This window comes from Haliaeetus albicilla, chromosome 2 (genome assembly GCF_947461875.1).
Source record: "Haliaeetus albicilla chromosome 2, bHalAlb1.1, whole genome shotgun sequence".
In the NCBI taxonomy this organism is placed as follows: Eukaryota; Metazoa; Chordata; class Aves; order Accipitriformes; family Accipitridae; genus Haliaeetus; species Haliaeetus albicilla.
Window position 1 is genome coordinate 32,559,984 of NC_091484.1, and position 23,557 is coordinate 32,583,540.

The 23,557-nt window shown below is 42.2% G+C and overlaps 1 protein-coding gene across 1 annotated transcript in view; it reads left to right on the forward strand.

The window, feature by feature from the left end:
- ITGA9 (integrin subunit alpha 9) overlaps positions 1 to 23,557 on the forward strand; it is a 230,582-nt gene that overhangs the window by 34,904 nt on the left and 172,121 nt on the right. Inside the window, exons 9-15 of the mRNA XM_069770014.1 lie at positions 76 to 213; positions 2,360 to 2,465; positions 3,926 to 4,020; positions 7,042 to 7,132; positions 7,705 to 7,750; positions 10,754 to 10,908; positions 17,754 to 17,914. Coding sequence (XP_069626115.1) covers positions 76 to 213; positions 2,360 to 2,465; positions 3,926 to 4,020; positions 7,042 to 7,132; positions 7,705 to 7,750; positions 10,754 to 10,908; positions 17,754 to 17,914 — 792 coding nt within the window. The remainder of the gene's footprint in view (positions 1 to 75; positions 214 to 2,359; positions 2,466 to 3,925; positions 4,021 to 7,041; positions 7,133 to 7,704; positions 7,751 to 10,753; positions 10,909 to 17,753; positions 17,915 to 23,557) is intronic.

Genomic DNA, 23,557 nt, shown 5'->3' on the forward strand with positions numbered 1-23,557 from the left:
AGCAAATGCCTAAATGACTTCCTCCTGTGTGTGGGCAGATACTGAATGCTTTGTTGTGACTCGGCTTGGTTACAGATGGGCTCTTACTTTGGCTCCTCCTTATGTGCAGTTGATCTGAACTCTGACGGGTTGTCAGACCTGCTGGTCGGAGCACCTATGTTTTCTGAGATCAGAGATGAGGGTCAAGTCACAGTCTATATCAACAGAGGAAACGTGAGTATGTACAGGAGATGACTTGGTAAGGGATGAGGCCGTGGGTCCGGGCAGGGTAGCGCTAATGTCCTTCCAGCACTGCATGGTGAAACTCGATGTCTCAAATAGAGGGGCTCTGGATGTCTCTAGCAGAGCATGAAGTCACGGAAAACTCATCTGGTATCATGGTTTCCCAGACACCAGCCCACATTCATCACAGAGCTGTGAATCTTTCGAGGAGGTCTGGGAAAGTTTCTGGTTTTATGTTGAAACTTGGTGGTATTTGTGGCTTTACATGAATTTGATGCCAAAACCAAGTAAGAGTCAGCAGCTTTGGCTGAGTGTTTTGGGTAGTCACTAGGACCTACAAATTAGAACACAAATGTCTGGGGATTTAGAAGACCTTGTGAAGAGAAACCAGAGATTGAAATCATGTTATATTTGCATTATGCCCCATATATAGACTTTAGGGGAAGTTCTTATCAGCCGATGCTTTTGGATTTCACGTGATCCAACAACAGTCTTGGAAGAGTCTGAACTTTCTTGCATTGGCAAAACAAGATCATTCTTATGTTGTATTTATAGGAAAACAATGGTTGTTTACATATTATTAAATATTTGATATTCAGGTCCCAAACCTGCTGTCTCAAAGGAGGAGTTGTTATGGACTAAAATGAAATTGGTTTTCTTCATCAGTATTTTGTGGACTTTAATGTATGGATTTTGTTTATGCTAAACTTAACATTCACCACAAGTCCTATAGGCAGCATTTGGGAGACTTCAGAATTGCTTTTGGTGTAAGTTTATTTTCTATTGTCACTCCTCCTTTAAATGAGCTTTACTTTGTCAGTCTGATCCACAGGCTGTCCCACTTATATTCCAGTGTTGCTGCTGGGTCCTCAGGATAGGTCCAGAATGCCAAGCAGATAATAGCCAACATTTCCTGCTCACAGTGAGAGTATGCATGAGTTAAGTTTTATTTTTTATAAAACAGTCAAGAACCTAGTAGGGTTTTCTTATACTCCTGCTTCAAGAATTACTTGCAGGAGCAATAGCTTGCAGGATTGTGGGTTTTATTTTGGTGTTTGGACTTTTTAAACTCTGTTTCATTCTGCAAGCACCATTGCTGAAGAGGTCATTGCAGTGGATCAGAGAAAACTGCATTATAATACAAGCATGTGTAGTGATGCTGGATTTAATACACGTATATTTTGCCCTTTCCTGTGAGGACTGCAAAGAAGTGAGTTGCACATACAGGCCTGCCTGTCTTCTCTCTGTTGTGTTTCAATTTCATTATGTGGGATTTTCTTAAAGTCAGCAACTCCCCGCAGCCAAGAAAAAGATTTTATTATATGTTCCAGAGGGCAGTTTACTCTCATTCACAAAGCAAGCAAAAACAAAACAAAACAACCCTTGAGGTGGGTACGGAGTTGGATTGTGTAACTAAATTTTGTTTTCTTGTGGAAATGTTTCTTTCCCCTTGAGGGAAGGCTGCAAGAAACTAAAGCTTATGTATCTGACCAGAAAGTGGGTGGGCAAGAAATACCAGATCCATATAAGGCTTCTCATGGCATAGGAGTACAAAGCTACTTTATTCTGAACTTTCCTCTGTCTCTTTATTGCATTAAGTCCCTTTCCTTATTCTTCATTTCAGAAGGCTTTTTGGGGACTTTGCTTTAATCCTTCTGTCCAATACTTAAAAAGTTTTCAAATCCAATTGCCCAAATGTTCTTTGCTTAGGGGAAAATTCCTCTTAACTCACTGGGGTTTAGCTGAATAAGCCTTGACTGAGGATTTCACTCCTCGGATGTAATCTGCCAGTAGAGCAAGCTCTGGGCTGTTACATTTTAGGCATCGGAAACCTTCGTGAGCTCCCCAAGCCCTGTGACTGCATTTAGTTATATCACTGAGTTATCCTTTAGTTAATTTAGCATTTTAGTTATATCACTCATATACTACCCCCCCCGCCCCCTAAAACTAAAAGACAGAAGATGGTTAAAAAACCAAATAAATTAGATTTTTGGTGCCCAGGCGATCTGTGTGCAGTGAGGGTGAGAGTCAGACTGCAGCCCTGCCCCTGGTGCTACCAGCAGCTCCCACGGGGAGAGCTCACCTCATCCAGGGCTCGCACCATTTCACTGACCCTGTTTTATTTCCTACTTGCTAGGGAGTGCTGGAAGAGCAGCTTGTCCTGGATGGTGACAGCACATACAACGCACACTTTGGGGAGAGCATGGCCGCCCTCGGCGACATCGATGATGATGGCTTCTCAGGTCGGTGCCATTTCCTCCTGGGCCTTTTCCCTGGAAATACCAGCGGGGCTGGCAGCACTGCCAGTCTCCTTGCATGTCTGGGTGCCACGTGGCATCTATTGCTCCTGAGGACCCGACCAGCACCTGGGCTTGTGCTAAGGATAAATACGCTTGTGTGGGATTTGTCTGCTAGAGCCTTTTGTAGCTGATTGTCCTTGATGTGCATTTAGTCCGTGGCCAAGCAACTTGCATGCCAGTCTCATTAACATTGCTTTACTTTCCTTGCTCTTGCATTTTATTCTTCGTGTATGGTTTATAAAAGGCTTTAGATACCCACGCCCCAAACAAAACAGAAACCTATGTCTGACTTCTTTCTTCTTTCCCATTTCCTTATGTCTTCAAGCCTTTCCAGTTTTGTTGACATAATCACGTTTTCTTATCATGAAGTGTAATTAAGAAGTAGCTTCTCACTCCTGATAGCATGTACTCTATTAATAATTTCTCTCCTTTGCTTTATTCTACCCCTGCTCCTTTTGCAGGCTGCTCAGTGTGAGGCCCCATGCTGTGATAGCGATAGGTGAGAGCGAAGTGTTGAGGCTGGCATCTTTTCTGCCCTGATTTCTGGCAGCGCAGATTAAGGACTTCCAAACAAAGGCTGACTTACTCAGTGTGTGCCTGGATTTAGGCCACTCAGGGCATGTTATTCCATTAAGCTTAAACCAACCTCATTGCAGGTTGCCCTCACAAATGGTGGCCATGCTCTTCCTCTGCACTTGGACGTACATTTTTGTGTTCTTGCTGCTGCTTGTGGGTCAGTTGTGGTGATGGAGAGACTGCAGGGTTGTATCAGTCCATGGTTATGAAGCCATTGGGAAGAGTTTAATTTTAGCAGCTGTATAGTCACTAGAGCTAACTAGGAGAGGAGAATGGGAAGTGGGATAACTCTTTCTGCAGGAGTTTGCATTTAAATTGGATCAAATGTAATTTGAAAGTGCACCCTCAGCAGCCTTTTCTTCTTCTTGCCTGTCTATTTTATATACCCAGCCTCACTTTGGAGCCTTGGATTTTCAAGCAAACTTAATGTAGTGCTATAATAAATGTTTTGCCAATGCTGTCTTCGTTCACAAAACTGATGTTCCCCTGGGTTGGAGATTTTTATATGAAAGGATTCTAAATTAAATTTTTTCAGCATGGTTGCTGGTTAATAAACACATTTTCATAACAAGCACATGCTTCTAATTAGGCACAACATAGCCACATGCATGTACAAATTCATATACATTTGTGTGTTTTTTTAAGTTTATCTTAACAGGAGCTCTTCGTTAAATCAAACAAGTTCCTTCTAGCCAGGTTCATATGAGCCGCTGATCATCTTCATCATGGGGAGCTATTTTCCTATGGATAGCTGGCTTCTAAAATTGGGAAAAAGTTGGATTAATAGAATGGGTTGTGAAATGTTTATAATCTGTACTGTTTTACAGATGTTGCCATTGGAGCGCCTAAGGAGGATAACTACATAGGAGCAGTGTACATTTACCATGGGGATGCCAATGGTATTGTACCTCAGTACTCTATGGTATGTGACACTACTGTTTACGATACCTATCTGAAGTCACTTTCACAGGGCCTGCAGAAATAAGCCATATGTAGGGGTCCCTTTATAGGTGGCCTCATCATAGCCCTACATTGTTTTCTCAGTCCTGGTTTGAACATGGCTTCTCCCAAAGTTTGTCCATATCTATGTTCTTGGGTAAAATGATGTTAGGAGATATTTTTCACTGTCTTTTGTTACAGTTATCAGCTGTAGCTTCCTTCTTGAAGCAAATGAAGTCTTGGGGTTTGAATGTTAGTTTTTAGAGATAGTACTGCTGCAGAGGAGAAATGAAAACCCTGGAGGGGCTGAGCATACAAATTATGGAGAAGCCAGTGGGGAGCTGGGAGGTTGCACTCTCCTCCTGCAGAAACAGGCTTAGCGAGGAAGAAGAGGTACTAAGTTTTCTTTTGTACCCCGCAGAAGCCTATTTACCCATTTTGTTGGCACTGTCCTTGTGATGTGGCAATTTATCACACGGCTTTTCTTGGGTGCCATTCCCCTGACCATTATTATGAAATAAAATCTCAGCTAGGATATGCTATAGCATCTTGTGCAGAGATGACACAGTGCAATTTAGCTACTGTAGCCAGGCAGTAGAGAAGACAAATTTATGCTCATGCTGCCCAACATGTGTCCCCTAGTCTCTGTCTAGCACATTTCTTTTTTCAGAGAGCCTGAATCTTCCCTCCCTCCATGTGTTTGAAGTTCTGGTTGTTTTGTTGCTGGGTGGGATCCTTCACAGTAAATCAGTTTAAGCAGAATTAAAGAGTTTAGTGGTTATATTGGAGACTCTTCTAACAGACCATAGAAGTTTAGTCCTTTTTCCTTTTACCATGTATATGCCATGCGCTGCTTTTTAGAAAAAAGGAAGTTAAATTACTCTTTATGTACACTTGTAAAATGCACTAATGTGTGGCATGTGGAGGATTCTGCCTGTTTCTTGCTGAGAGCCACTGGTTGGGAGGTTCTTCTCTGGCTGTTGAAAAGCATGGAGCTTTCCAGCTCTTGCTGAAAAGGATCAGATTTTTTTTTTTTTTTTTTTGATCATTCATGGGAAAATTTTACATTTTTGAAAGAGGACAGATCAGCAGGGTGGGAAGCAAAACATCCTGCTTGTGATCTCTCCCTCCTCATTAGAGCAAGGCCAGCAGACATGGCGTGTGCCTCTCTGCTTGGTCAGTGGGACAAAGCCCAGCTCAAGAGGGAGGCAGGGTACTGTGGTCATTGACTATTGATACTATTCCTATCGTTGTCCCATGTCCTGAGGCAGCCAAAGGGGCATCACATACGGGCAGTGTCTCTCTGACCCTTCCCAGGGTCTGCTGCAGGGCACCAGACATACCACCAGTTCATCTCCCACTTGCAACCAAAAAAACTGCGTAACAACTTCAGCTCTTTACTTACCTGCCCTGGATTTGAACCCAGAGGTGAAAGACTTTTTGTATCTTCTTGCTATATCCCTGAGCCATGTCATGGAGCCCAGAGCTGTGCCCTGGATTTCCATTTTTAAAGAAGCTGAGAGAGGTGGAGGGGGAGCCTGCAGGGTATATGTTTTCACCTGTTTCATTTTGTTAGCTTCCTCCTCACCCCTTTTCTTTATTTAAATCGCTGATCAATGTCGTTCCCTCACATCCCTTCCGCAGCTTTAGCGGTGGCTATGAGCAAAAGCAGCTTAATTGGCTTTGTGGCCTGCTGTTTTCATTCATGGCACTTAAAAGCAGAGTAGCATTATACCTCTGCCTTCTAGGCTGTAATAGCCTGCAGATGTCCGCTGGGAAGTTTGCAGGCAGGATTTACCACCCTAGCTGGGACCCCCCCAAAAATGTGATACAAGTGTAATGTGGGAAGGAAGTTACTTCCAGTTGTCTTAATCTTATCTGCCCATGAGTAGGAAAAGGAGATCTGTACACAGTGAAGCACTGGTTTCCCTTTAAACTGGCTGTCAGGACTGCAGGATATCTTTCTTCCCCTCAACTTGTGGGTTTTTTTCCATGAAATTTCCTGTCTGACCTTTTGTTCAATATTATGTCCTTTTATGGGAGGGCCAGGAAAAGCTGGTCGCATGTCACATGCTGTGAAGCACCACCAACAGCCTCGAAATTACTTTGTGGGGTAGGTTTCCTCTCTGTAACTTCTGCATTCAGATGTTGGTTTGAGTTCAGGTCTTCCGTTGGTGGCCCAGCAAAATGAATGAGGGCTGGGAGACATCTGATTGCTTTCTTAGAAAATGAGATTTTGATATATTAATTTGCTTCAGACAAAGGCATTTACAATTCAAAATGTTTAGAGAAAGTTTTTGTGTTAGTAATTAAAAAAAAAAAAAAGAAGCTATGTTAGAAGTTAATTAATCTTTGTGTTGGGGAGGCAGAAATGAGATATAGCTTCCAAACGGACACAAAATACTGCATAATAGCTGATGGAAACCAGAATTTCCAAGTGGGATGAAAATTAATCATTTTGACTTTAAGTATGCTGGCAAACTTTGTGAAAAGGAATGGTTGTGCAGGATTTTCTGTTTCAATTAATCAATTTTGTTAAGAGGGTGCTTAAAACTTTTATTTACAGAAATAAAGGTAATGCGAAAAAAAAAAGAAAGGAAAAAAAAAAGATAAAATCTCTAGGGTGCAGTTAAATTCCGCTCCCTCTGTCCCCCCCAAAAAAGCTGTTTGATGTGTTCTTTGTTTTGCTTGGGTCTGCATGAGGATTGTAATGCAGGTGTGTTTTTTAATCCAAGTCAAAAGTGGCTGCCTCCTACCCCAGAGCAGAAGGGCTTCCTGCAGTCGACAGCCTTCCTGCTCAGGGCTGCGTGGGTGAAGTGCGAGCCTGCAGATGTGCAGCACTTCCAGCCCATAGAAGAGAGCCCTGGTGACCATGAAAATAAGGCTCGAAGGTTTTTTGGGGGTTTGTGGTTGTTGTGTTTTTCTTGGGGTTTTTGTTTGTTTTGGTTTTTTAGAGGATTCTTTGTGTTGCTGACGGATTTCACTCATGTGTTTTCCACTGCAGAAGCTGTCTGGGCAAACAATAAACCCGATGCTGCGGATGTTCGGCCAGTCCATATCAGGGGGAGTCGATATGGATGGCAATGGTTATCCAGGTACGTCCGCTACTCTGGCAGTGAGAGCACTGGGGAAACACAGCAGCAGGCTGAGAAAACAGCAGAGCTGAGTGTTTCCAGGTTGCTGGTTCCTGCCATTGCGGGAGGCTGATGAAGCTGAGCATTTTCTTCCCTTTCCCTTCTGTTATTCAAAGCTCCTGATAAGAATTTGAGCCGATTGCTGAATTCAGGTGTTTGGGCAGTCATGATGAAGAATTGAGATATTAAAGCAGAGGATTTCAGTATCTGTCCAAGGTTGTAAGTTTCTTGGAAGCTGCTCAGTCATGATGACAATCTTGAAAAAAAACCAACCAAAAAAACACCAAACAAACTAGACAATAATATAATAGTAATAATAAAAATCAAACAATGAAGTAGAAGTGAAGTAACATCACAGACCTAATCCTGCAGATATAATATTTATGATGTAATGATATTTGAAGGGACCAACTGGCTGATTTAAGTCAGAAAAATGCTTTTTTTAGATATATGCTCTGTAATTTAGGAACTGATTTGAAAGAACTGAATTCTATGCCTCCTTTGTAACTGTCTCAATGTTACAAAAATTTCAGATATGACTGTTGGAGCCTTCTTGTCAGACAATGTGGTACTTCTGAGGTGAGATGAATGTCTTTTTCATACGCTGTTGTCTTCTTTTTGTCTGTTTTCTGTTTGTATCTTATGTCATCTAAGTCCTCCCCCACTCCAAATTTCTCCCTAGTTTATTGTGGTCAGAAGCAGCAAGCTGGATTACTTTTTAAGCAGAACCTTAGACATGGATGGTGTCAAAGAGTGCACAATCTGATTTAAACAGCTTAGTGAGGGATGACAATACATAGGACTCCCAAGGCTCTGAAGAAAACAAAGGGTTAGAGCCAGAAGATGTGTTGCATCTCAGTGCCTCTTTAGAAAGGTTGCTTTGAATTTGTGAGAAGTCTTTTTTATTGTTTTTACATTTACATAAAGTAAATAAATTATGATTTAAGGGAACGCAGTTGAGCAAAGAGCCAGCTGTGTATGATGCCAGAATGTAATTTTGCAATTTATAATGGGACACAGAATGAAATAGGAGTCTTCAGGGAAATGAAATATGGAGACATTTTAAATGCACACAGGATTTGGGCTGCTGTTTGGATTGTATGAGCTAAGTGCAATTGCTTGTTTCATCTGGTGGAGAGAGGTGTGACAGCTTGGTTCACCAAATTATGCAGGTGGAAGAGTTAGAGTAGGAGCGGGTTTGAGATGCACAGACTTGGGGAAGAGAATAGGAAGTCTGAATTTTGCCAGTAGCTCCGTTGTTACACTTGTTAATATTTAATAGAAAAATCCTGTCAATACCTAGATGTCATTAGAAGTAGAAGTCACTAGGGACTCCTGCATCTTAATGGAAGATACAGGGATGTGGTGAGACTGGCAAGATAAATGCTGGAGCTGCAGAACAGACGTGCCAGCCTCCTGCTTTCTGTTCAAGACAAAAAACTTGGCTTTTATTTCCATTTGAATCAATTAAACAAAGCAAAAAGAAAAAGGAGAGGGGGGGAAGAAATGCTTTTGATGATCAGCGTGGCAGGTGGTCAAGTCTTCTGAAGACTTTTCTGTTCCTTCATCATGCATGCAGAGGAAACCAATTGCTGCTTCTGTGAAAAGGTGTGCCATGCCCCAGATGGGATCTTGCAGCCCCACATCTCCAAAACCGCTAGAAAGAAAACTGTGCATTTTGCTCCTGCATTGTTGTTACTTGCGGGGGGGAAGGCAATCTGAAAGGCTTCCTGTGATGTTTAAAACAACAAATATCACAACAGCGTGGTAAGCTCTGTCCACGTGTTCAGTCATGCTTGTGTGTTTCAGAGGAAATTAGCACATTACCGACTGACTTTATGGGCAGCCTGATTAATTGCTGCTACTGCCATTTTACAGCATATCCCTCTTGCTGTTTAGATCCAGATTAGGATAAAGAAATCAGCTTTTTCTTTTTTTTTTCCCCTTACCCCTCCAGAAGCCTTTGTGAAGTCCTGTGGCCAAAACCAACAAATGTTTTGCCAAGTGATATTAAAGGCTTTGGTGGAAGCCGCGGTGACTTGGGGCAGATTGTCATTGTTGTATTGCTCGCGTGTGTGTATGGCCATTTGACAGCACATTGTTTTTTTTTTCCCAGTGAATAACCAAGCGAGCTAATGTTAAGGAAGAATCACACAGCACTTCATGGCTGGAGAAAATACTTTTTTTTTCTAGGAGAAATATTTTTGTAGATCAGTTATAGCATTCATTCTTTTATGTCTCCCCGAGCATTTGCAAAGAGGTTTTTTTTTCGAAGGTGTGAGGTGATCCTAGGAAGCTCACTCTCTTTCTTCCTTCCCCCCCCCATTACTGTATATATTTCTAGGTTTAGCATTTATCTTCATCCTCCATCTCAAAATGCAAACTTGCACTGTTATTTCAGGCTGTGGTAAAAGAGTCTGAGCAGCTGTCTCGGAGATTGATGTGAATCTTGTTCCAGTCGATATGAATTAGGTGTAACCACAATCCCCGCTCTCTTCTCCCCCCTCTCCCCTGCCTCTAAATTAAGTGGCTTGTAGAGTGAGAGTCCTGAAGTGGTTTACTTACGTGGTCTGGCCTTGCACAGCTGCTGGGACTACCTTAGAAGTGAATCTGCTGGTTGTTGCACATATTTTTACTACTGGAGTTGCTTTTGAAAGAACATGTTCATGTTGAACATGTACAGAATTGAAACCACAAAGAATAACACTCGGTGAATTTCTGGGCTAAAGTCCTGCGCTGAGGACGGCTCAGGAGAGCCTGGGTTTCTGGGCTGCTTTTCCCAACCAAGCTGGTGGGGCTTCTGTGTTGTGTGGGAGAGGAGACTCACCTGGGCCCTGATGGCACTCGGCTTGCTCTGCAATTCTGGCTGAGGTCTTCTTCAGCCAGGAATAGTCATAGCAATAATCCGGTGCTGGAGTTGCAAGGGTAGAATGCTTTCTTTCATAGTGGAGCGAGTAACTCCTGAAACAGAGTTCAGCAGTGTGAAGAGTATTCAATCCTTACCACTCATTGGGACGGAATTAGCCAAACATTCCCTCCTCCAGAAAACATGAATGTGGTGTCTATTGTCCCTCTTATACTTTCAGAAAAATTATGTATGAATCCATCTCATACCCCTGTGTTCCCTCCTTGACTTTCAGGTCACAAATTTGACTGTAGACCATTCTCTGGAAACCTAAGGTCTCTGCCTACCTGTTCCTCACCATCCAGGCTGCTTAGCAAGCAGTCTCACTTGCATGAGCTTGTTGTCCTTGGTTGCCATTGTGCTAATTTTGCTATCCTGTTACCAGGAAGGCTTTATGCAACTTTTACTGGAGATGGTTATTATATATTACCAGTTTCCCCAGCTGCCTGCCTGCAGTCTGTATCTGAGCACTGAACTTCAAGCTGATGTTATGGTCTTTGGACACTAGTAGTCCTTGCCAGCTAGGTCAAGTGCTAATTTATCTTACAGTTCAAATGCACTCTCTTATTTTTCATGTCTGCTTGAAATTGTGTAGTTTACCAAATTTACTTTATTTTCCTTTGGCTGAGAACTTCCCTCTGAATGATCACTCAGTTCCGTTTCTCTGTTATCTCCAGATCCAGGCCTGTCATTACCATGGACATCTCCATTTTCCTGCCTGCATCCATCAATATCACAGCTCCTCAGTGCCATGATGGCTTGCAGCCAGTGAACTGCCTCAATGTCACAGCATGCTTTCGCTTCAGTGGCAAGCGTGTTCCTGGAGAAATAGGTAAGGTATCTGTGTCAGCCCTGGGCAGGGGCATGCTAGCAGGTTGACCTGGAGTCAAGGGCTCCCTTTGAAGTCAGTAACAGAGCTTTTATATGAAATAAGTTGTTTCCAGGTGAGCTGGGCTATACAATTCCAGAAAGTTGGAGGCTCCCTGGGAACTTTCTTGGGCATGTTTTTGCCTTCTGATGAGGCTGATGTAATACTGGGGCAGTTTCTTCCTCAGTGAAAGGAGGGAAATGTGTCCTTGGGCTTACTGCAAGGACAGAGAACACAGAAGCAATTGATGTTTTCTAAGTTCATATTCCCTGTTTACCTCTTGATAACACGTTTCTGTATCCATATCCTTTAATCAGTGTTATCAGAAAGCAGGTGGTGTTTGCTCTGGATTAATAGTTTTTGAAAGTCTACAAGGAGCTCTTGAAACAGAGCACTATAAATCTGAATTCCTACCAGACATGAGCAAATCCTTTTCTATGCATCAGTTTGCCTGTCTAAAAAATGATTATAAATAGGCCAGTATTTTACTGATGGCAAGAATATCTTCCAGGTTAGTTAGTCTCTGTAAAACACATGGAGTTTCTCTGATGAATGGAATTGTGTAAGGTGTGTAATTGTGCAAGCCTTTACATCTTGGCTGCATTAAAATATTACTTGTCTTTTACATCCTAATGTTTACAAATCTTAGATATTCTGTGAAGTGGTATGGGATAGATACAGCATTTCTAAATATTGTGAGGTCTGGGTTTGTTTAGTTCAGCCATGATGTTTTACCTTTGCCATGCTTTAGCAATGGCAGAGGACTTGCAGTGTGCTGCTCAGGGAAGATACCTCAGCCTCACAGCGTGCTCCGTCTCTGCAGTGGGTCTGGCGAGCTGCTGGGAGAAGCAGTGCCTCCTCCTGCTCTGTGCCCTAGCCTTTCTGAGCAGCTAATTGAGAAGGGTGAGAATTGCAGCTGTGCATCCCAGTATGCAGAGCCTGCTGCAGTATTTGGATTTTAAATGAGTCGGTGAAGAAAAAGGTTCCTTGCCACTTCTCCTGCCATTCACATGCAGTGAGAACTACAAGATGCTTGTTGAAGTTGCTCTCTGCAGCTTATCACTTTGTCACCTGAACAGCTCAAAAAAGTAGAGTTGCTAAATTTGAGATTCCTCTGGTTTCTGACATATTGGTGCAACTGAGACTTCTATTTTTGCACTTTTTCCTTCCATGTAAATGATGACTCTCAGCAGACAAATACATGCTTTGATAAAGTATTTTTTGTACTGCCTGCTACTCTCTCAGTTAAGGAAACACTTATCTCCGAGTGCTCCAGGGGTGTTAATTCCTTTCTGAAAATCACTGAATAGATTTTCCGAATATCTAGGTTTTCTTATGTTCCTGGGGGTACTGTTTAAAATGTTTCCTTTGCTTTAATTTCATATCTCTGGACCTGTGGCTGGGAAGTGAGCTGCCTTTTTTCCAAATCTAAATATGTGTTCCCCTTGTTTGCAAAAGACCTATCTTCCTGCTTCATCATGTCTTGTAAGAGCCAGTTGAGTTCCTCTGTGTTGTCATACAAACTGTACTCCCAATGATTTATTGTGGTGAAAGCACATGTGCATCTTCTTTGGCAAGTAAAATCCATCTCATTACAAGGAATTTTTTTACTATTAAGTAAATGATGATAAAACTTCCAACGATTGTCCTTTTATACAATGCTTCTAGCAAAGTGATTTGTCTTGAAAACATTGCAGCCAGAACTATCTGACTGTAAAACCCCTTCGGGATATGATTTGGATAAAATACTCAAATAAGCTTTCAGTGTGTCATCTTAACAGTCGGGCCGTCTTAATTATGTTGCAGTTGAAGAGTATCAATTAATAAAGGGTGGAACAATTCATGGCAGTATTGCAACGGTTCCTCTCCTGCGTGGTTAAATGGGGGGGGAAGGGGGACACAGGACTGGGGGTGGATAGAATAACCCTCTAAGTACATCGTTGTCCACTTCAGACTCTGAAAGGCATATGGGGATGTTGAAATGCTATGTCAAAGTTTTGTGGCTAAAAGGGTTGGATTGTCTCATCTTCGGATGTCTGGGGGCGGTCTGTTAAGTCAGATGACGAGAACATAGTGCTGACTGGGAATGCCGCTCCCCTAAGGCTTGTGAGTGCAGATGTTCAAGACTGCTGCTTACTGGTGAAAAGCTGGGCGTTGCTCTTGCTTTTGGGCAGCTGAAGTTTGTCACCTACTACACAATGTTTAGAAAGTCAAGTCAAGCTGAACATACAGGCAGCATTCTTCTATGGCAAATGTGTGTCTTCAATGCTTACTTGAATGTGTGCTTATTTTGTTAACTGGCATGTGAAGAAAAGTTGTCTTCGTCTAGTACTGCCTCACACTTGCATATAGACCTTCCCCACCCTCCTGTTTTTCCTCTCCTTTTTTCTTTTTTTTTTTTCTTTTTCATCTAGTCGTAGTTGCAATACTACTGGTCATGTACCAGCTATCTGAGGATCTGTGTTTATTGATACTGCCAATGATAGTATAATTCCCATCCATTTTGTGGATACTGTGTGCAGACTATGGTCCTCAGAAATATGAATTTATTGCTGAAATGGTTTCATCTGAACAAAGAGCCATGCCTAAGTGAAGCATGTGCTCTACAGTGTATGCCAGCCATTGTCTGACTCTTCACTCTGACAGAGACAGCCTCCGGTACATCTTGGATGTGTGAGAAATACAGCTTTTTAAGTTTCCAGTATTTCACCTCAGAATCTCACTCAAGCTGTTCCTCCCTCACTTGAGGGGTCATTGCTTTGTCTCTCCTGGGGTCTCTGTATCTGCAGGAAAGGCAGGGATTAGAGAAAGGCCTTTCGCAATCTGGATGAGCAGACTTCAGCCTGTTCAGACCATGCACTTCTGGGTGACCAGGACAAGAAAACATGCTGTGTATCAAGCGCTGCTGCTGCATTCATCCCCACAGGAGAATGGAAATAAACTTGTGCCCATGGTGTGGATAATTTCCTCAACAACAACAGCAACAATAATAGTAATAAAATTCACCTAATTCTTACACTGGGACTGTTAACTGGCTATGAAATGAAGGGGTTTGGGCATTTGGCTAGAGTTAGGCAGATGCGTTTGAAACTTCTTGAAAGTTTCTCTTTTACCATTCACTTCAGGTGTGCATTGCTTGTGTGTTGATCCATTTCTAGGGTAGTCTTCATGTCCCAAATACTGTTGCCTGAAAGACTGGTGTGAGATTTACTGTGGGATAATGGATTGCTTGACGTTTTTGCTCTGTTTGGATACATTTCTAGGACTGAAGAAACATGCCTGATCCAAAACCTGATGAAAGTAGATGCTCCTCTTCTTATCTGTATCCTGGTGTAGTTTGGTGCAGGAGCGTTATTTCTGTCTGTCACCTTTCCAGCCCGCTTGGATGCGGACCTAAGACAGTGCTACCCTCTGAATGCCTCAGAAGCAGGGATGCTGTAGGGATGTGTTGTTCAGTGTATGCTTGGAGCAGTGAGGATGGCTCCCTAGTTGGAAGCTAGGGACAACGCTATGAGGAAGGATTTGAAACAAAGTTTGAAGTAAGGGGAAAAGGAAAGCTGTTTGGGAGAGGATGGGGGGAATGTCCTATGTATGTTGTCATTTGCTAGGGCAACTTTTTTTAATACTTTGTTAATTAATAATTTTCTCTGCAAGCAAAGTTCATGAATCATTTTCTCCTTATAAGAAGGCAAAGAAACACATTCCTCTTCCAATAGCTTTTTGTTATTATTTAGTAAGTTCTTCATTTTCTCCATGTGGTGCCTTCCCTCTCCCCCCACTCCACCGACACCACAAATCAGTACTATAGCTAGTAGTTTAACAAGCACTTACAGATGTGCTCATTCCTGCTGAGCATTTTGCTGCCTGCTTTTTGTGTGCTGTAGCATCGACTGAGTGGGAGACAAAGGGATGCGCTGGGCAGCTCAGGGTGTGTAACCCCTCCATTAGCACAGCCACCTGCTATTCCTGTTCTGGCTCATAGGATACTGCTGCTAGATTTCAATCTCTCCTCACTCCGCTATGCTTCAGGGCTGCCTTCAGCCCTGTCACAGGGGATGACTCTTGCATTGTGAGTACATATGTGCCACTTAGGATGAAAATCCATTATAAAATGCCTTCTGCCATTTACTTGGTTTGGCTGTTACTGGCTGCAGTAACTTGCCTGGTCTGCTGGCTGGTGGTCCTCTTGCAGGTATGACCAAAAATTTCTCAGAGGGAGCTGTTATCGAAGCTTTTAGGCATTTAACTTCAGTTACGGAAAAGGAATAGTCATTAGAAAAATCAAGCCCTTCATCTGAGCTCATGAAATCCATGCCAGAGTTTTATTTTGATCATGTGAAGTTGGGTGGGCAGATCCCCAGACGCATTTCTAACCAGACCTGCTTAAAGCTGCTGGACAAATATTTGAAAGGCATTACCTGCAAGAGTTAATTTGCTAGCAAAAACTTGTCTCCTGATCTCCTGCTGGAGTGAGCAGGAGGAACTTACACCACCAGCAGTGCTAAGTTTGGCCAGTTATCTCCCCTCCCTGGTTGCTTTTTGGAAGCAATGAAGCTGGGGAAAAAAACCACCCCAACCCCAAAAAAACTTACTCATGATATTTCAGTTTTTCCACTGATGTGACATCATTGGATATAACATAGAAACAAGTTGTCAAAATAAAGGGGAGGTGGCGGGGGAGGATGGGAACTGTGCTGCCTGATTGAAAACATCCACTGCTGTTTTGGAGAGACAGTAGCTGGGATCGCTTTGCTCGGAGGCCTGGTACAGGGCGCACGTTGGGATGCGTCTCTGCGCCTGCAGCGAGGAATTGTTCAGTGTCAGTAATACATCGTGCTTCCTTTGGAGAGCCTCTGAGCCTCCCCAGGTGCCCCTGCAAGCTCTGCAGCCCTGCCTTTGTTTGGTGCTCCTCCTTTGAAGAGGGCTGCATCTCCCCTTGAGGCTTTTTGCCTCTACGCAGGGTCTGGGTTTGCTAACGGGTTTTCTTGTCTTTATTCTTGGGATGCGGTGCAGATCTCAGCATGTGTGCATGCATGTGAGGTCTTGAAAGCGGAAGGGAGACAATTGGGGATGGGTGTGGGATGTGCACACTTTAGAAAAAGAAAAAAACATTGAGAGAGGCTGCTGGGATTTTAAACAGACTAAACCCTGTGTTTCTGTTTAGGTGGTGCTCTTTAGTGGGACTGAGCAAACACTACTTCAGTGAGAGTTTTTTGGTGCTGAGCTTGTCAGAATTTGCAATGCTTTCAAGGCATTGTCCTTCTAAGCAAGTTATGCTGCCAATGCAAGTGGAAAAAGTTCAGGTGGAGCCCTGTGATGGTAGTTAGGCTGATTCCTCAGCTGTGGCTTTTGTTACTACCTGGGGTATGTCTCTAGTTACTTTGCGTGAACTTGTGAGTGAGCTTTTCATCAGAATGCAACACACCGCAAATGGAAGTGAGGTCTGTTTGAATTATGTGGATTGTGAACGTTCACGGAGACTTTTGTACCAAGTTTTACAATATCATTAAATAAATTCTTCAACGTAGTGAAATTTTGATGGAGAAATGATTGCAGGTGATAGCATTGGCAGCAGTGTTAATTTAGCAAGATTAGGATTTTCATGGATTTAAAAAAAACACCCAAACAACAAACCACCACCACAAAACCAAATAAAACCACAACAAAAACCCAGCAAAGACCCCTTGCTGAAATTTGAAGAACTCAGTCCAGGAATGTGTTACATTTACATTGATTGTTTATAAAATTCTGGCTTTAAAAAAGTTTACATTTATCGGGAGCATTTTATCTGGTATCAATCATTTAGGACTTAAAACACAAATAAAAGCCAAAGCAGTAATTTGGCAAGTACCCTACTTACGTAATGAATCAGCACAGGAGCTGGTGCTGCTGTTGTTTACAAAGACTATGAACTAGTTAAGCCATTTATAGTGAGCCAATCTCATGGTATTCCCATTATTGCCTTGATAGCAGCTGAAATCATTGCAGGTGGTGGGTCTGTGATGAGTGGAAGGACCTCATAGCCAGTGTTTCCCTTGTCTGTAGACATCAGCAGAACAAGTGTTCATGCCTCATTGCAGTTTCATTGCTCCTGTTGTTGCATTTACCAACAGGAAAGGTATAGGCAGCTTGGTAACAAATGAGTTTTCTTTTGGGCACAGATACATCCAGTCACAAACCAACCGATTGTCTTAAGCTGCCTATCCTGTAGAACAGCAGGAAACAGGATTTACAGAGATACAGCTCATTAGTCTCTGGGTATGTCTTCTATAAACTACCAGGGTTGTGTAACATCTAAGAGGGGGGATACTGAGTGCAAGACAGCGACCTCTAGTTAAGGTCTAAATACTAAGCTGACTGCAAATCAACAAAAGTAATTGTCAGGAAGTGCCACATCCTGGTTGACATTTGCATGGTTTGTGCTGTTCTAGAAGGAAAACAAAGCTTGAGGTTGCTGCTGCTGTTTATCTTATGTTTTTGCTTTTTCTGTTAGCAACATAGTTTAAGCATCTTTCATATCTTTTTTTTTTTTTTTTAAGTGTGTGTGTCTAGATGTATTTTTACACATCCTTTCCTATGGGAAAGGATGGGCTGGGGAACATAGTGACACGAAACCTGGGAGTATGTTAGCAATTGGATTTGGTTTCATGCAGCCACAGGAAATGTAGTGATTGATTGAGGGCCTGCAAGAGCTGACCTTTCTTAAAGCACACATGCCCCAGGGGCAACAGGATCCATTGATAGGTGGCTAGAAAATAACTATTGTTCACTGACATCCTTTGTTTTCTTCTTCTTCCTTTTTAAAACAGGTTTGAATTATAACTTGACTGCTGATGTGGCAAAGAAGGAAAAGAGCCAGCAACCCAGAGTTTACTTTGTGACTTCTGGAGAGACAGTGGGCCAGATCACAGAGAAGTTACAACTATCGTACATGCAGGAAAAGTGCGAGCATTACCTAGCGTATGTCAAGGTCGGTTCATTCCTGTCCTTACATTGGCCTCACTGCAATTCCACTCTTGGTTTTTTTTTAAATATTCAACCAATTACAGCGGTGCTGCTTGGCTTCAGATGTTCTTTGTTTTCCTGACAGGTAGATGAAGTTTTTTGGGTGGAAGCTCAGAACTTCTTGTTTGGCATGATTTGTCAGTCTGAGTACCATTGGGCCTTCAACACCTGGTGCCAGGAATATGTATTTTATTTAGTTTTGATCAGGCACATTTGCAGGGGATTTCTTTCTTCTTTTGGCTTGGTTTGTTGCTACACTTGTAATACTCAAAATAAGGAGGCAAAGCTTTGTTTTGGCAGGAGCAGCAGGTTTAGTGTTTAGTTTTGTGTAAGGTCTGACTGCACAAGGGGCTGGTGATGCAATCTGCATGGGAATGGCAGGATAACATGGGGTCTGTCCTGAATCAATTGGGCTCTTGGATTTAAAGAGCACCCTGGATTTCATCTGGGCTTGAAAATAGCAGTGGAATAACTTAATTTCACATGTGTCATGGTCCTAGGGATACAGAGTGCTTTCCAGACGTGCTGGGACATAGATAGGGTCTCTTCTTCCTGTGACAAACTCTTGGTCCAGGGTCTGCTAGGACTGTAGTTATCTTCGCTTGGTAGCTGTTGTTGAAGAAATGTCGCCCAGGTGCCATTCTGTTTGCAAAGTAAGCACAATAGTTTTCTTCTCAGCTGAGAAATTTACAGAATGGATTTGAAAATTATATAGGAAGGAGATTTATCTTTTAAACCATGTATGTCTCACAAGCACTAATCTGTATCACTAATCTAGATGGCAGTATGAGGCAATATGGTGGTGTGGCTGAGTTGCATATCCTCCTTACTGAAGGACGTATTCCCATAGTATGACCTAAATGCAGTGGATATCACTTGGCACTGTCTTGTTTTGAGAATCAGGCAGGTCCAGACATCCCTAAATGTATAAACTTTTCCAGGAAGCTTCTTTGTACCTAAAAACTGTGAGAACGGGAGATAAAATTAATCCTTTGACTTTATCAACATTTTGTGCGTGGCTGTTGAGAGAAAATAAAATAAATAAAGGGACCACCAAGGAGGAAATGATGTTCTGTTAAGTTGTGTGGATCTCTGGGAAGAGTCTAGGTATCTTCTGTGGTTTTTTTGTTTCTGGAACAACCTTTACTTTCTGTTGTGGAAAAGTTCGTTAAATAAAATGTAGACATATGAGATTACCATTACTTAGAAAATGTGGCTGTGAGTTTACAAATTCGGGTCTTTCTCAAATGAGCACATCTGGTTAAGCTTTAATGTATTGAGTTCAGATGAAAAGGAACATGTCCCTTTCTATCTTATCCCAATAATGATTTCTTTCACATTAGTCCTGATGTAGTTTTTGGGTACTGTGCAGAATTTGTTAAAGGGCAACACATGCCCAGAAAACTTTTATTTTATTTTTTATTTATTTTTTATTTTATTTATTGTAACATTTCTAGCTGATGTTGGGAATGCAAAGGTAAGAACTATTTTTCTGGGGAATTTCTGGGAAATTTGACTTTTATAGGCAAGAGAAACTTTTAAACGTGTTTAAAAATACCAACAACTTAAAGCAAAACAGCTGGTTAACAAACAAAGCTACTGGCTTTCTATATGATGTAAGCAGCTATTTTTCACAGTTGGAAGAATAGCAGGAAGTGGTGTTTGTTCGTGAAAGGGAGAATGCGAAGTAGTGGAGAAAGATAATCCCTGTGCTTTCATGGGAAAGGTGATATGATCCACGAGGCTACATGTCATTAGAAACATCAAAGAGAGCCCTGCAGACTTCGGAGGAGTGGAAATGGGGTCATGATCTTTCACTGCTATCCTTAAGTAACAGCTAGTAAAACAAAAACAAAAACCCTGAAAACCAAAAAAACCTTCCCAAACTCCAAGCGGAAATCTCCTTGATTGCATAGTTTTGTGATGAAATGGGCGATAAAAGACGTGGGCTTAAAATATATGAAGTATTTCACTTAGGCTTTCCTCCTTCCTTTTATTTTACTGTATGCCTGATGAATTCACCTCCATGGCAAATTGGGTTGTTTACAGTTGCATCCTTAATCTGTTTACTTTATTATTGTTCATTTGAATCCCCGGTGACAAATAGGTTTATACGGTTACATGACGATGTCAGTTCTGGACTGCCTGTGATCAAGGATAGAGAAGCTGTTTGGACTTGTGCATGACCTCATGTGCTAGCTGACAAACCTTACGAAGTAAACAAGGTGTCCAGTCCAAATGGCACACAGCAGAGCTCTGTAGGTTGTGTTAGTTAAGCGAAAGCCTGTGCCGTGCCTTGCTGGATGACATTGTCTTACAAACATGTAGTTCTAGCATGTTGGAGGCATAAAACAGGAGGACTGAGGAAAGTCATGGAAACACTAGACCTATACAAGCTTGCTGCAATTTCTTTTGACAGATTTGATCTCAAGAGACCCCAGTGAAACAGAGCACTGAAAGAGTTGCAGGCTGCAAATAAACTGATAGACATAATCATTAGATTGTTTTGCAATTGATAAGTCTCAATGTTTTGAGCTTGACTCCTTTCCTGTTTGTGGTCCCCTCTCAGGACAGAAGCTACTGTTCTTATCACTGCTAATGAATTTGAGTATTAAAGTCTGTCATTCTTCATAACTGCGTGACTGATATAAATGGATCTCAGAAGGTTTGTAGGATATGTGTAGCTCAGAACTTGATCTTGTACAAGGCAGGCTACTGAATTACAGTTCAAGTTACTAGAATTATGGTAATTCATGAGAAAGTGTGTTTTTCCGGTTGAGAACAGAGAATGAAATGGAAATGCTTTGGGACTTCAAAATGCTTTGAGTTTGGTTTTGTAGTGGGCATGGGGAAGTAGAGGAGAGATGCAGTTTTCTGATTCTTTGCCTCCACCCCCCAGAACCTGTTTGATGATTTCTCATTAAGAAACTTTAATTCTTCAGTGTACCCAGACAGTAATTCCAATACTCACAGTGCCTCAGGTATCATCTGCAAAAGCTGCATTTATTTTAATTTAAAAACCTTTGGAGTTTTGACGGATATGTGCAGTAGAAAATGGATAGCTGGTGCAAGTGGCTATTAATTGTGAAGTTCAGGAGCATTGCTGCTTTTCTTATGTGGGTGCATAGCTGATACCTGCTGTCTCCTGGGAGGTGCTCTGCTGCTGGACAGTTCCTTCTCTGGCTACCCAGGGATCATGGTGCTGCCGGTCTTCTCATCGGTGATAAAACTAGTAACAGGACATAAATACATTATGTGGTAACCTTCCATCAATTTTGCTGGAGGAAAATGAAGCAAAAGTTTAAATCTGATAAACTTTTTTTTTTTTTAATGGATTTGCTTTTTGGTAGAAGGAACAGCAAACAAATGTGAGAAAATGGAATGTGGTACTAAGGAGCAGAGGCACAGAAGTCAGTAGAAACAGAAAAGATGAAGAAAATAAATGGGTTTGGAGGCTTTACAAGTATCTCCTTAATCTTGATATCTGGGCCCGCAGCTGAAATGTAAAGTTTTCTCTTGGGATCTACACTCATTTGATGGTGCTCAGAAGACTTGAGCTGTGTGTTTAAGACCTGCTGTGATCAGGGCATCAGCTCTGAGGAAATAGTTTCCCGTTTCCAGTAACTGCCCTGGTTGTTTCCTGCTCATGTGGGCTCCCCTAATATTTAGGATAGATTTGCCTGTGGATGGGATGAGAGAATTTGATGCAGACAGCAAAGCACCTTGTGCCTGCAGATTTATGCAGGGTCATATCTTGTCTTCTTTGATTTATCACAAAGGTGTAATGGTGATGATAGTGAAAGCCCATTGTACAATTCCTGGTTTCTTACCCCACTGTGGGCCGGCCAGCTGGGCTGCCTGTTGCTACCAGTCACTGCTGTTTGTGTGCAGAGTGAACGTTGTAAGAGCTTCAAACACCATCAGCAGTCCTGGCACATGATTAAACCAGACACAGCATTTATATTTTCCAGAGATCTTTATCTTGGTGGCTGTCTGGTTGTTTTAAGCAGTCTCATGTTGCTCATCGTATTAACTCTTAATGGATCCAGTCATAGCTTATGGGGAGGATGGTGCTGAGAAGCAACAGAGGAGTGGTGATACCAAAGACTTTTCATAACCGTGTGTAGGTGAGAAGCTCGCGCTGTGTTTGTACAGGCACGTTTGGAATAAAATGCTTTTTCAGCAGAAATTGCACAGCTATGTTTTGTTCGCTGCTGAATTCTGTAGCCAAAACTTTGCCTTTTTATAAGTACATTTCTGGCCTTTGTCTGCTGTGCATCACTGTTACCTCAGGTGTCTAAAGATGCTCTGGGCTGCTGATCTTACACAACTTCATCTCTAGTGCTTGTCAATTTTAGTCACTGTCTGTGGTTGCGATTGTTTCTGCCTCTGTAGCTGTTTGCTCTTATCTGAGGGGGATGTGTGTATTGAAGTCTTTTATTCTAGTATCTAGTATTGTATCTAGTATTATAGTAACCTGTTTTTTTCTAGAGTCTGGGTAGCAAAGCATTCAGTCTCGCCATCACATGTGATGCAGAGATGGTATCATTTTGATCATTTGCAAGACGAACTTTCTTCTGAAAGTTGTCTGCCTGTGAATTAGCATGTCTATGTTAAGGTTTGGCTGGTGGTGTTACAGGATAAAGAGACAGCCAGAGATGCTCCAGAGCTTATAATGAAGTGTGGGGTTGGTTTTTTGTGGGGTTTTGGGTTGTGGTTTGTTTTGTTGTTTTTTTTTTTAAATGGGGCTCGTTTCTCCCATACTGTCAATGCGGAGCCTTTTGGAGGGGAGGGGTTATCAGCAGAGCTTACTGCTGAAGCACTCAAATTAGGTTTGTTGGCTCCAGGCTGAGCCTGGTTGCTCACATATGATGAAGTTTTTCCTGGGATGCTGGTGCTGCAAGTGATGGATCGCGTATTGGACATGGACAATAACCACTGCTTTGAGGAGGAAGAGGTGAAAACCAGTCCCTCAGCAGGGGCAGTTCCTCTCGGTAGTGACCTATCTGGTTCTGCTCACCTCTCCTTGGGAGAGGAGAGAAATCAGAGCAAGTCAGCGGCTAACACTTGAATCAGAGACTCCTTCTGCAGCAGCAACAGCTATGAAAACTTAGTCACAGTTATCTAGAATTTCACAAGGTTTGGACCGCTGGGCAGAGGGAGTAGTGACCTTTTCCAGCTTGCAGCAGGAAGTTTATAGTTGCTGCAAGAAAGACGAAAGCTGCTGTGTAGTTTTGCCAGGAATGATGACTGCAATGAGATTCAGCACTAAGACCAAGAGCGGAGTTGATATCTTTGGGTTTGTTCCTTTTTGTTGTTTCATATTATTTTTTTTTTTTTTTTTTCCCCCTTTTGCTGAGCCAACTGGAGAAACTGTAAGGCTGAGCCAGATGCAGTCATAGCATAAGTTCAGCCTTAAAGGGCTCTGGGATAGGTTGGGTGATCATGAAGCGCAGAGGTTTATTTACAGAAGCATACTTTCTGGAACAATTCTGTTTTCCAAAACTGTGCAAAGTGTGCTCATAATCTATTAGCACAGGCTGTCTCCCCTCCAGCAGAGCAATATAAATATAATCTTAGCAAAATAAATACAGTGTTTTCTGTTGCC